Source organism: Propithecus coquereli, unplaced genomic scaffold (genome assembly GCF_000956105.1).
Source record: "Propithecus coquereli isolate 6110/MARCELLA unplaced genomic scaffold, Pcoq_1.0 Scaffold531, whole genome shotgun sequence".
Classification (NCBI taxonomy): Eukaryota; Metazoa; Chordata; class Mammalia; order Primates; family Indriidae; genus Propithecus; species Propithecus coquereli.
The window spans coordinates 928,019-939,205 of record NW_012151186.1 but is presented as its reverse complement, the minus strand read 5'-3'; the positions used below and the strand labels follow the sequence as shown (position 1 = coordinate 939,205).

General features: G+C 68.9%; 1 protein-coding gene across 1 annotated transcript in view; it reads right to left on the bottom strand.

Moving 5' to 3' along the window:
- Positions 1-1,776: 1,776 nt before the first annotated feature.
- Positions 1,777-11,187, bottom strand: part of LOC105820634 (protein CBFA2T3-like) — a gene marked incomplete at its 3' end in the record, with an annotated part of 19,402 nt that continues 9,991 nt past the window's right edge. The window contains exons 6-10 of the mRNA XM_012657163.1: positions 11,060-11,137; positions 6,886-7,127; positions 6,607-6,696; positions 2,525-2,706; positions 1,777-2,000 (exon numbers count right to left, since the gene is read on the bottom strand). Of these exons, the coding sequence (XP_012512617.1) occupies positions 1,777-2,000; positions 2,525-2,706; positions 6,607-6,696; positions 6,886-7,127; positions 11,060-11,137 (816 nt within the window). The remainder of the gene's footprint in view (positions 2,001-2,524; positions 2,707-6,606; positions 6,697-6,885; positions 7,128-11,059; positions 11,138-11,187) is intronic.

Here is an 11,187-nt window from a genome sequence, read left to right as displayed (position 1 = left end):
CGCGACAGCCCGCGGGAAGTTCCATCCCGTTCCCTTTTTCCCTTTCACAGACCGGAGAACGCGGCGGGTTGGGGGACCCATTTGCCCAGGGTCACCGTGCGGGGAGTGATGGAGGCAGGTGTGGGCCCAGGCCGGCTCCGGCTGGAGCTGTCCTCAGCCCAGGCCGGTGACACTGGTCCAGCCACCCTAGACTTGGCCTCGGGTGGCTCCGCGTGGAGCCCTTACGTAAGGAACTGCGCCCTGACTAGCGTGGAGCTCACTGACGGCCTGCTGGGAGGACGCTCGCTCTCGGAACCGTCACTCGTGTGGCTGAGGCAGCGGACTCAAACTCGCAGACGCCGAGCCGGCCCGGTCAGCTGCCCCCACGCTGCTCTCAGAGCCTGCTCTGGGCCCGATCCCAGAGTTCTCAGCTCAGTTAAATTCTGTTGAACTTGAGTTATCTAAGGTTTTCGTTTTAACAGGCCCCAGGAACTGGAAGGGGGGGGGCACCCCCAGGTAACCAGAAACCGGGCTGCAGGAGACCTCCAGCCGCATCCCCACGCCCAAGATGACGGCTCCTACCTATGCTTCTCGGAAACGCCCAATGTTCCCAGCCCCCGCCCCGTCTGGTGACCCAGCACTGGTGTTTCCTGGGGGCTCAGGTCTCTGTCAGGACTTCTTAAGCCCCTAAAGGTCTCCTAGCCCCCAGACCCCAAATGGCTCCCCCACATTGCAGAGGGGGAGGGAGGTGGCGGCCACAGCTCGTGTCCACCACCCTGCCCTGCCGCCTGCAGCGCTGCAGCCTGCACCAATGCCCCAACCACAGTGGCGGCTGAGGCCTGCCCGACAGCTGGCGTTTATTTTTGCATTAGCAGAAGCGGGTGGGAATTATCACCTGCCTGACCCTGGCTGCAGCGAGCCAGACGCCGTCACCTGCTGCCTGGGCCCGGGCCCTGGAAGCTTCCGCAGGGTGGGGGTGGGGAGACCGGCTTGTTCAGGGCGAGGCCTCTGCTGACCCTGCCGCCGCCGGCTCCCCATGGGCGGCCTCCAGGCTCTGCCTCCCGGTCTCCACGCTGGGGGTCCCAGGCCTGACCATCCCTTGGTCCCCGCAGAGGGGAGGGGTGGAAGGTCAGGCAGACGTGGCTAAGAGCTCTGGGCAGGTGACCCGCACTCGCTGGGCCTCAGCGTCCGGCAGTGCTGGCTGGCACCTTGCCCCCGGCTCTGGGGACAGAGTGAAGGATGCAGGGGAGCCGGGTGGTGGGTGCCCTGCCCCGAGATGTCCTCTCTCTCACTGACCACAGCTGGGCCTCACGGAGCACTGTCGCCACCCCGCACTAACTACCCCCGTCGATCAGATGGCAGAGGAGCAAACTGAGGCACGGAGGGCCATGTGACACACCCCAGGGTGTGGAGAATCGTCAAGCTCGGACGGGAACCCAGTGGTCAGCTCCAGGCCCACGGCCACCCGCCTGGGGGAGAGGTGGGTGCCGGGGCCCCAGGACGACCCCTCCGTGGCCACAGCCTGGTCAGTCCCTGGGGGAACTCCTGGCCCCGAGGGGTGCGAGACGGGAGGTCAGGCTGCCCCCAAGACAGAGGCTCCCGGACACGGCCCAGCCAGGCGGGCTCCCTCCCCGCCCTCGGTGTCCTTCCTGGACAGACAAGGCCAGGTGGCAGCGGCAGGGCGTCTCCCGGTTTAGGTGCACACAGCTGCTGGCCATGCCCCCGCGTACACAAGCTCAGGCGCACACACATGTTCCTGCTAACACATACGTGTCCCGTCCCTGGCACTCTGCTCACCGAGGTGCCGATGTCGCTCCCGCAGCTCCCGGGGGTCGGGGGGCCGGTAGGGGTCTCGGAAGTGGTGGGCCACAGCCATGTCCTCTAGGCGGTAGTGCGGGGGCGGCGTGGGGTGGGGCAGCCCGTTGCTGGGGCTGTAGCGCTGGGCGGGGCTCAGGGTGCACGGCCGCTTGCTGAGGTGTTCGGGGAGCAGCGGGTCACGGTCCGACCCGTTCTCTTTGGTCCTGCGGCAAAGAGCAGGTGGGGGCGGGGCAGTGGTTACGGGACAAGTCTGACGGAGCCCAGGTGTTGGGGCGAGGGGAGACAGGCGTGGGCAGAAAGGGGGCATGAGGGGAGACAGACACAGAGGATTAGACCAGCTCCTGGCGCCCAGCCCAGCCGCCCCTCCTGCTCCCGGGCCCGACCTCTTGCGGCAGGACTGGGCGGCAGGAGACGTCCGTCCACCCCCTGGAGAGTAGGGACAGCACGTCTGTGGCCCACACAGAAGACCCCGCCTGGGGACCTCGGACTCCTGGATGTCTACGTCCAGCACAGAGGGCGTCTCAGCCGGACAGACTCCCCACCTGGGGCCCCGGGGCAGCGGGTCCATGGCCCACGGGAGGCCACGGACGCGCTGGCCTGGGTGGCGGCCCCTCCCAGCCTCTCAGCTCGCCTGCCTGGGACGCAGGACGGTCTCGACCCACGTTCCCTCAGCCCGGGACAGGCCTGCCTGGCGAGCGCTGGCCCCGGGGTGGTTCTCCCCAGGTACCTGTCAGGTGTCCTCCTCTTGCCGTTCTCGTTGACGTCCAGCAGGAGGTCGGAGGAGTCGGTGGGGGAGCAGGCGCTGGCGTCCAGCAGCAGCTGTTCGTGCTGGGCCAGGTACTGGGCGGGGGTCTGCTTGGCCAGGCGGGCACAGTGCAGGAGCTCCCGCTGCAGAAGGGGCAGGTTTGCCTGCGGGGGCAGGGGGGAGGCTTGGACGGCGGGCAAGGTTCAAGTCCCAGCCTTGCCTCTGTGTGACTCTGCAAAGGTGGCACGAACTGTCTGACCCCCGCTCCTTGAGCCTGACCCTCCTCACGGCGCTGCGGGAGGGCGGCAGCAGGGCCAGGCAGGACGGCGTCCTGCCAGGGCCCACAGCGATCTGGGGTGCAGGGGACCCAGGCCCAGACTCCGGTCTCCCTGGTGGGGGCTTTTCCACGTCACCAAGTCCCTCCCGTGGTACATCGTGGGGAAGGTGCTAGTTAGTGGTGGGCACCACGCCATCCAGGCCACAGAGGAGGACACTGGGGCTCAGAGAGGGGCAGCAGCCAGCCCTGGGCACACAGCTAACGAACCCCAGGGTGGCCGCTTGCAGGGCCTCAGTTCTGGACCCCGACGTGCACCGAGGGGACCCCACGGAGTGAGCCCCGCCCGTCCACGCCCTGCTGGTTCCCAGCCTCAGCCCTGCAGGAAGCTGGGCTCTGGGCCGTGAGGGTCAGCACAAACGGACGTTACCACCGGCGACGCCGCTGCGACTTGGCTGTGTTTGGGGGATGGGCCCACAGCACGGGGCTGAATGACTGCCCGGCCCACAGGACCCGCATTCGGACCCCGGCTCCGACACCCTGTGCCCACCCGCCTCCCGCGTGCACCGCCGGGCTCCTCACGTGCCCTCCGTAAAGTCTTCCCAGAGCCACGCAAGGCAGGCGGCCCTGAGCGCGCTGGCCGCGGGCCCGGTGGCGGGCCGCCTGCGGGAGCCAGCGGTTCCAAGCATTTGTAAATAAATACAGTCCCCAACGTTCTCATGCGTCTCCAAGCTGCCACGGCAGCCTCCTCCTGCCAACCCTCCCCAGCCACCGTGAGCGCAGCCACTGGGGCCCAGCGGCAGCCGGAGCGCGGCGGCCTGTTTTCTATTTGGGCAGCTGAACGCGGGCCACCCGCCATCTGTTGGGCACGTTAAGGGCGTGAGCTGGGACGGAGGTCCCCAGAGGCCTGTGGAGCCAGACATCTCCCCTCCCCGGGGCCCCCCCTTGGCCAGGCAGGCATCCCTGGTCGCTGTCAGGGCAGTGGAAACATCTGGATTCCTGGCCGGCTCGGGCCAGCTGGGAGCCGGGGCGTGGGTGGAGGGCTGGCGGGGTGGGCGGCTCCTCCCAGCGTCTGCCGTGCCCGGGGCAGGCTCAGGAGAGGCTGCAGGGACCCCAGTGTGTGGCCCCCCGCTGGGGGCTCCCCCAGCACAGAGAGCGGTGGGGACTGTGGGAGCCTGACCTCAAAGCCACCTCGGAGGCAGCCACTCCCTCTGTCCCCAGGAGCCCAGCACACCCCAGGAGCGTCACCAGGAAAATGCTGGACAAACTGAGCTGGTCACAAAATACTCCTGGACCCAACGCCACCATCTGACACTGCCCTCTTCACAGACGGGACCTCAAGCCAAAGGAAGTTAATATTTGCAAAAAAAAAAAAAACAAAACAAGTGAACCAAGGGGGGTTGGGAACGTTCCGCCGCCCCAAACCCCGCCCCCAAAACCCGCCCGACCGGGGCCCCCGCAAAAGGCCCAACCAACCTCAACAACCAAGGGCCGGGGGGCCCTGGGAAACCCACCTGAACCCCCCGAACCCGCCCCAACCGGAAAACAACCGCGGAAAACCCGCCGGCCCCCGGGGGGTGAACCAACCCCTTCCCAAAACCCGGGGGGGGCCGCCCCAACCCAACCCAAGGGGAAACCAACGCCGAACCAAGGCCGGAACCCGGCAAGGCCCCCGGCCGCACCCCCAACCCCAAGTCCCGCCCTTTCCAAGAACAAGGCCCCGAAGCCCGCCCCCAAGGGGCCCCCCCGCCGGCCCGGGGGTTGTGAACGTTCGGGAAGGAGCCACTCCCACGTCCAGGCCACAGACAGGAACCCTCAGAGGCGGCCGAGGGGGTCGCCAGGCCTGTGTCCAGCCCCGTAAGGCTGGCCCCCCCCCCCCACCGCTGAGTTTAAAGCGGCGGCGGCCACAGGTGGGGTGGGAGCTGCTCCCCTGTGGGGACCGCAGGGCCAGGGCTCGGGCCAGCACCTGGTCACAGGACTGGCCACGATGTTTTTTATTTTTATTTTTGACCCTCCCGCTTTGCCCCAGAAGCTCCAGGTCAGGGAGACTGAGAGGCCTCATGTCTCTGACGACCTGCCGGCCGCGTGTCCAGCCACCAGCTGGCCTGCATAGCCTCACGAGAGCTGTGTGCAGAGGGGAAACTGAGGCAGAGAGGACCCTACACAGAGCAGTGCTGGGCCGGGGGTATCCTGCCTTGCGCCCGCTGTGGGGTGGGTGGCACCATGCTGGGGTGTGGCTGCGGGTCCCCGGGGCCTGGCGGGGAGACGCAGAAGGCACCGAGACGTCTCCGCGCTCCTCGGTAAACCAGGGCGTCGGTGCAAACGTCCGACCCGACAGCACAGGCAGGCGCTGCGTCCCCAAGACGGGCGGCGGGGAGTCGGCAGGAAGTTAAAGAGGATCAAGGGACAAGGGGACGGCCGCTGACAAACTGCAAAGGGCGTCAGGACGCAGCCTCCGGCTCCTCCTCCGTGGCCAGCTCAGGAGCGAGCGCGGCGGGGCGCGGCAGGAGGGAGGGCCATGGGTGTGACACGGATTCCCCCTGGTGAGGGACTGGAGGGGTCGGGGACCGGCGGGGCCCTGCCGAGGCCGTGGGCTCCGGAGTGGGACAGACAAGGTGCGAGCCCCGCTCCGGGCCTCAGTCTCCCGCCCGCTCGTCGGGAACAGCGGTGGTGGCTTTGCCGCCCCCTTCGCGGGGTCCAGGAGGTGCCCAGGAGCTTTCCGGAACCTTCCTGCCCTAAGGGACACTCAGAGCCCTGATGTCGACGATGCCCGACGTGCACCGAACGTGCCGAGCGCGAACACTCGTCCCTCGCGCAGACCTCCCGCGAGCTGAGAGGGGTCCCCATGTTGCAGCTGCGGACACCGAGGCACAGAGGACTTGCGTGGCCCTGGCCCGTGGCTGCCGAGTGGCAGGGGCAGGCCCGCACCGGGAGTGACTGGTGTGGTTTGTCCTCAAGGGGCCTGGCTGCCCCCGACCCAGGGCTGCGGGAGGCCTCGGTGCTCCGTGCGGCCCTGGGGCGGCCGGGCCAGCTCCTCCCGGCTAAGCTCTGTGGACCTCACCGCGGGAGGAGCTCGGCACGGTAGGGCCACGTGGCCAAATACACGTGCGAACGCTTCACCCTCATCCCTCAGAGACACGCCGCCGTCGTGCGGGAGTGGGGGGCGCAGGGACCACGCTGGCCGGACTCTGCCTGTGCCCGTCCCACCTTTGCACGCGAATCACCGGCACCTTTTCAAGTGCAGACTCCACCTCGGTGGGTGTGGGCTGGGCCCAGAGCCGGCCCTCCTGAGTGTGCAGGCACCACCGCCACCGCCCACGGCTCATCCTCCGAGCTGGACTGCACCACCCACTTCTCTGACACTTCATGCCCACCACGCACCCAGCTTACCCATCTGCCTGTTGCCTGTGCGCAGCCTCCCGCCCTCTCCGCCTCTCTCCATTCCAGCTACACTGGCCGCCTCGCTGCTGCTCACAGTGGGCAGCTCCTGCCTCAGGGCCTTTGCACGTGCTGTTCCTGCTGCCTGGAGGCCTCTGTGCCACTGCCCACCAGCTCCCTCCCTCATGCTCTTCTGCCCCCACCAACATGCCCACCCCGCAGGCCTTGGGGAATGTTTCTCTGCACGTCACGCATCTCCAGCTTCCGCAGAGCTTGCCCACTGGTCACCTTCCCCCCACCTCCACGCTGGCTCCGGGAGGCGCTTTGCCTGCTCACGTTTGCGTCCCTGAGCCTCACGGTACCTGGCGCGTCGCACGATAATAATAGAACCAACCGGGGGTTCCGCCATTACCTTCAGGAAGGGAATGACAAACGGCCGCAGCGGGAAGTTGGTGGCCTCCTGGAGCTTGGAATGGAACTCCTCGATGGTCAGCGTTGAGTTCTGGGGAGAAGACCCGCCTCCTGTCAGCACCATCCTGGGGACCGCGCGGGGGTGGGCGGTGGCCTGAGAGCCGGGGGCGGCCCCCGGAGGGCGCCGGTCAGCGCGAGAGTGAGTCCCCCTCCCCACCGGCACGCAGCCCGCTCGAGTGTGGCCGTCCTCCGGGAACCCACGAGTCCCCGCCCAACTCACCACCAGGCCCAGCACCAGCGTGCGCACGCGCTCCCCGATCTCCGGGGAGATGTCGCTGCCGAACTGCTGCAGCGTGGTGAGGAAGCGCTTGAGCTTGCTGAGCTGCCGCGCGCCGCAGGCCGGGGGCAGGTGCTGCGTGGACAGGGCGGCCGTGCAGGAGGAGGCCGGGCCATCGCTGAAGCCGCTGGGCGTGGACGGGGCCCCGCTGACGGCGGTCGGCGAGTGGCCGCTGCCGTTCATCACTGCGGGAGGGAAGGCGGCGTGAGCGCGAGGCCCGGACACGGGGACATGACCGAAATGTCCGCGGCGGTGACAGCGGTGACGAGACAGGGCAAAGTGTCAAGGCCGCGGGTGACAGTGCTGGCAGTGCCGTGACAGCAACGAGGACGACAGCGACGGCCACGGTGACCAAGGTGGCCACAGCGTCAACAGCAACGATGACAATGAGACGGGACCGCAGTGACGAGGGTGACGGCGGGGTCCTAGGCCCTCGCGGGGCCGCTGTGCCCCGTGCCTGGGGCGTGTCACCCGTCTGTCCTCGTGGCCATGCTAGGAGGGGCACCGGCACATAGGGAGGGGACGCCCTCGCCCCGGGACCCGCGCACTGGCGGTGGCTGTGGGGTGACCTGGCTCTGAGTGTGGCCTCCTGGCCATGCTCTGGGCCAAGGTCAGGCCCTTCCGTCCCCGCACCCCAAGATTGGCCTCGCGCCTCCCCTTCCGGGGCTGGAGGGACTCGGGAAAGAAGCTGTTCATCCCCACAAGGCTGGTGACCGTCACCTCTGCCACGACAGCCCCAGGCAACGCCCCCAGGGACCTCCCCAGCCCGGAGCAGCGGCTGAGGGGCTCCGAGAGCAGCAGCGGGGCTGGGACACCCAAGGACACACAGACGCCTGCGCACACAGGCCCCGGCAGTGCGAGCTGAGGACACGCAGGTGACCTGAGGGACAGCTGACGGTCAGGCTGCAGGGGCCGCCCTGTCGCCACGGAGACGCGCCTGCCTGGCCCTGGCCGACGCCTGAGGCCACCGTGGAGTCTTGGGACAGGTCCTCGGCCCTCCACCTTGGGTGACACAGGCCAAGGCCACACCTGTGGCAGGGAGCCCAGGACAGCCGTCTGGTGACCCGGCCGCCTGCACCCCACGTCCCGGCCCCAGGAGCGTCTGCAGATAGGTCAGAGGTCACAGGGCTCTCAGGGCCCTTGGTGGGGGGAGGGGGACTGGACGTCTCTGGGAGGCCCAGCGCACCTGGCCCAGCCGGCCTGCGCCCTCCTGCACACGGACACGCCCGCCGCACGCTGCTCCCGGAACCGGCCCTCCACGTCCTGACTCCACGCACCCCTCTCCACCCGCACGCGCACCCTGCCCGGCCCCTCCCTGTCCGGCGGGTCTGCACGGCGCCGGTCCCCGCCCTCGCGGCAGCGCAGGTGCTCAGAGCCACCCGCCCCCTCGGGCCCAGCTCCTCCGGGGCTCCAGCCACGTCCTGGCACCTGCGGCCGCGGCCTGTGTCGGGGACACCCGGGAAGTGGCTCACTCGCCCGCTCCGGGGGGCCTGGTGCCCAGGCCAGGCCTGCGCTGCCCATCCCGGGGGTCACCGCTGCTGACCGGCCTCCCCAGCTGCGGCTCTCACTGGGCCCAGTCACTTCTGCCCCCACCGCAGGCCCGGGGGACCCCACCGTGGGCTCCCGAACCGGCCCCCACCTCCACCGGGCGCCCTCCTGCCCTGACCCTCAGGCGCGATTGCGGCGGCACCAACGTCCCCCGGCTCCACCCTCCCAGAGGCTGTCATGCTCCGCGTCCAGGGCCCACCGGCGCACCCTGCACGCGCGCAGACCTGCCGTCATCACACGCCCCCACCAAGCGGGAGAAGGCGCAGCAGGGTGGCCTGGCTCTGAGAGATGCCCTCCCGCCGTGGCCACCCCACAGGCCGAGCGACCACTGGTGGGGTCTTGGGCACCAGGTGCAGCAGGACCCGAGCTCGGACGTCCACGGTGGCGGGGGTGGGGCAGGGCCCCGGCCGGCCTTCCTCCCCCGCGGGCCGTGCTGTCACCGCCGCAAGGCAGAGGCCGGGACAGCAAGGGGGCCGCACGGCTCAGGCCCCGCAGAGCCCCTCAGATGCCCCAGGCCGAGAGGACACTGAGCCAGACGCAGGCTGCCCTCGAGGGCCCGGGGAGGCCGCCCAGGTGCGGAGCAGGGTCCTGCCGCCAGGCCCAGAAGTGCCGTGTGGGTTGGACTCAGGCCTGGCCTCAGTTTCCTCATTTGCAAGTGTCCCTCCACCCACCCTGAGTTCCACGGGGGCCCCAGGGAGCCCGTCCTGCCGCACACCTCCCTGGATTATCTCCCCAGTGCCGAGACGCCTGGTTGGTTTTACGTGCGGATGTGGTGGTTCTGCCCGGTAACAAGCGCCCCCCACCGCGCAGGATTCTAGAAAACCCCGTCGCAGGTGGGGACGGCGCAAAACTTGAGCGTGTGAGCTGCCTCCCCTGACGGACAGGCTAAAGGACTGGAACCCAGGGGCTACCGGGGCTCTGAATCCTTCTCAACACAGCTACCCCGGGAGACGCACGTGCAAATGGAAACCTGTTTGCCGCCCCTGGTCCAAACGATCCTGGAAGCTCCTGGGGCTCAGGACGGACGCGCAGCCACGATGGCCCAGCGGGTGCCACGCTCTCCAGCTCCCCTCGCGTCGGGGTGGACGGTGGCCCCAGTCCCTCCCGTCTAAGGCTCTGCCCAGAGGACCCCCCGTGGCACTATCTTCCCCTCACTGGCGAGCTCCGGCCGACCCCACCGTGGACACTGACACATGCGCCCGGTCAACACGGAGGACGGCCACTCACTGTCACCCGGCCAGGCCGGGAGGTGGCCTGTCACCACGGGAGATGTCCCCGTAGGAGGAGGCTCGCCTCTCAAGGCCAACCTGGACGGTCACCAGGGGTCTGGACCCTCCAGTGGCTTCTAAGCCACGCCGCCGTCCGTGCCGCCACCGCCAGCCCCCGGCCTCCCTGCGGCCCGCTTACCAGCCTCGCCCTGGGCGCCCGGGTCCTGCCGCGGCCTGCTCACCGCTTGCTGCCCGACTCCCTCCCGCGGGCGGTCTCAGCACTTGCTAAAGAGACGCCGAAAATAGCCCCGGCACAAGTGCTTTCGTTCCCGCAACAGGTGTGTTACTAAGTTAGACCACACACGTGTCCCGGGTGAGGTCTGGGGGCACACGCTAGCGGCCCCGTGGCTCCCCCAGCCTCAGGGCCTCGCAGGGGTCGGGCTGGGACAGAGGGCCCCACAGGCAGCCCCTCCCACCCTCCAGGCCGAGGGGCTCCGGGCAGCTCCCTGGACCTGGGGATCTACTGTCACCGTCCCAGAGCCACACGGCCAATGACAACAGCCCTGGTCCAGGGCCGCGTGCCAGACGCCAGCGCACGGCCGCACACGATGGCAGCCACGGAGACAGCACCTTAGGACACGAGCAACGTGCAGGGGCCTGTCGTCCTCGTTCTCAGCGCCCGGCAGCCACGCCGCGGCCACACCGGGCTGTGCTGCTGAACCGGCTTGAACTGGATGGGCCGGCGTCCGTCTGACGGCTCGAGTGTGGCATGACCGCGAGGCTGGCGGGCGGGTCCTAGAGACACATTGCCCCTTAAGAGCCTCCCCTTACTGAAGCCCGCCGTGGGCCAGGCGCTACGACGGAACGTCCCTCGTGACTACTATCCACCCCCCCCCCGCCAGCGTGTGCCAGGCCTCCCGTGTCGCTTCCTGGCTGCCTGCGCCACCCTCAGCACTAAGTGCTAGGAATGCTCCCTTTTTACAGGTGGGGAAACTGAGGCACAGGGGGTTGTACCCGCCCAAGGTCCCCCTTCCAGAAAGAGTAGGAGCTGGGACTCCGCGTGGGTTGGGGTCTGCCCTCGGGACGGCTGAGCCACGGACTCGCCCCGCCTCTCAGAACTCTGGGATCGGCCTCCCTCGCCCTGCTGTGCCGCTGGGAAACAGCCGCCCAGAGAGGCTGCCCACCTGCTTGCAGCCCCACAGCGTGTGGCGCAGGGTCCGTGGACTCGGGGCCCTGCTGCTCCCCTCTCCTGGACCTGCCCCTCTCGGAGCCCCTCTCGAAGGAGGCAGGACTCGCGTGGCGGACGCCACGTGGGCGCGAGGCGGTGGGTGGAGGGCCGTGGTGCCTGGTACGTTACTTACACAGACAGACCATTGACCACTTTAAGCAGCCGTGGAAGCGGCCGTGGGGCAGCGCCGGCGCGGGCCCGTCCTCTCGATCTGCGAGCAAAATAAGAACAGGCTGTCAGGAGGGGCCGGGCGGGCGGCCC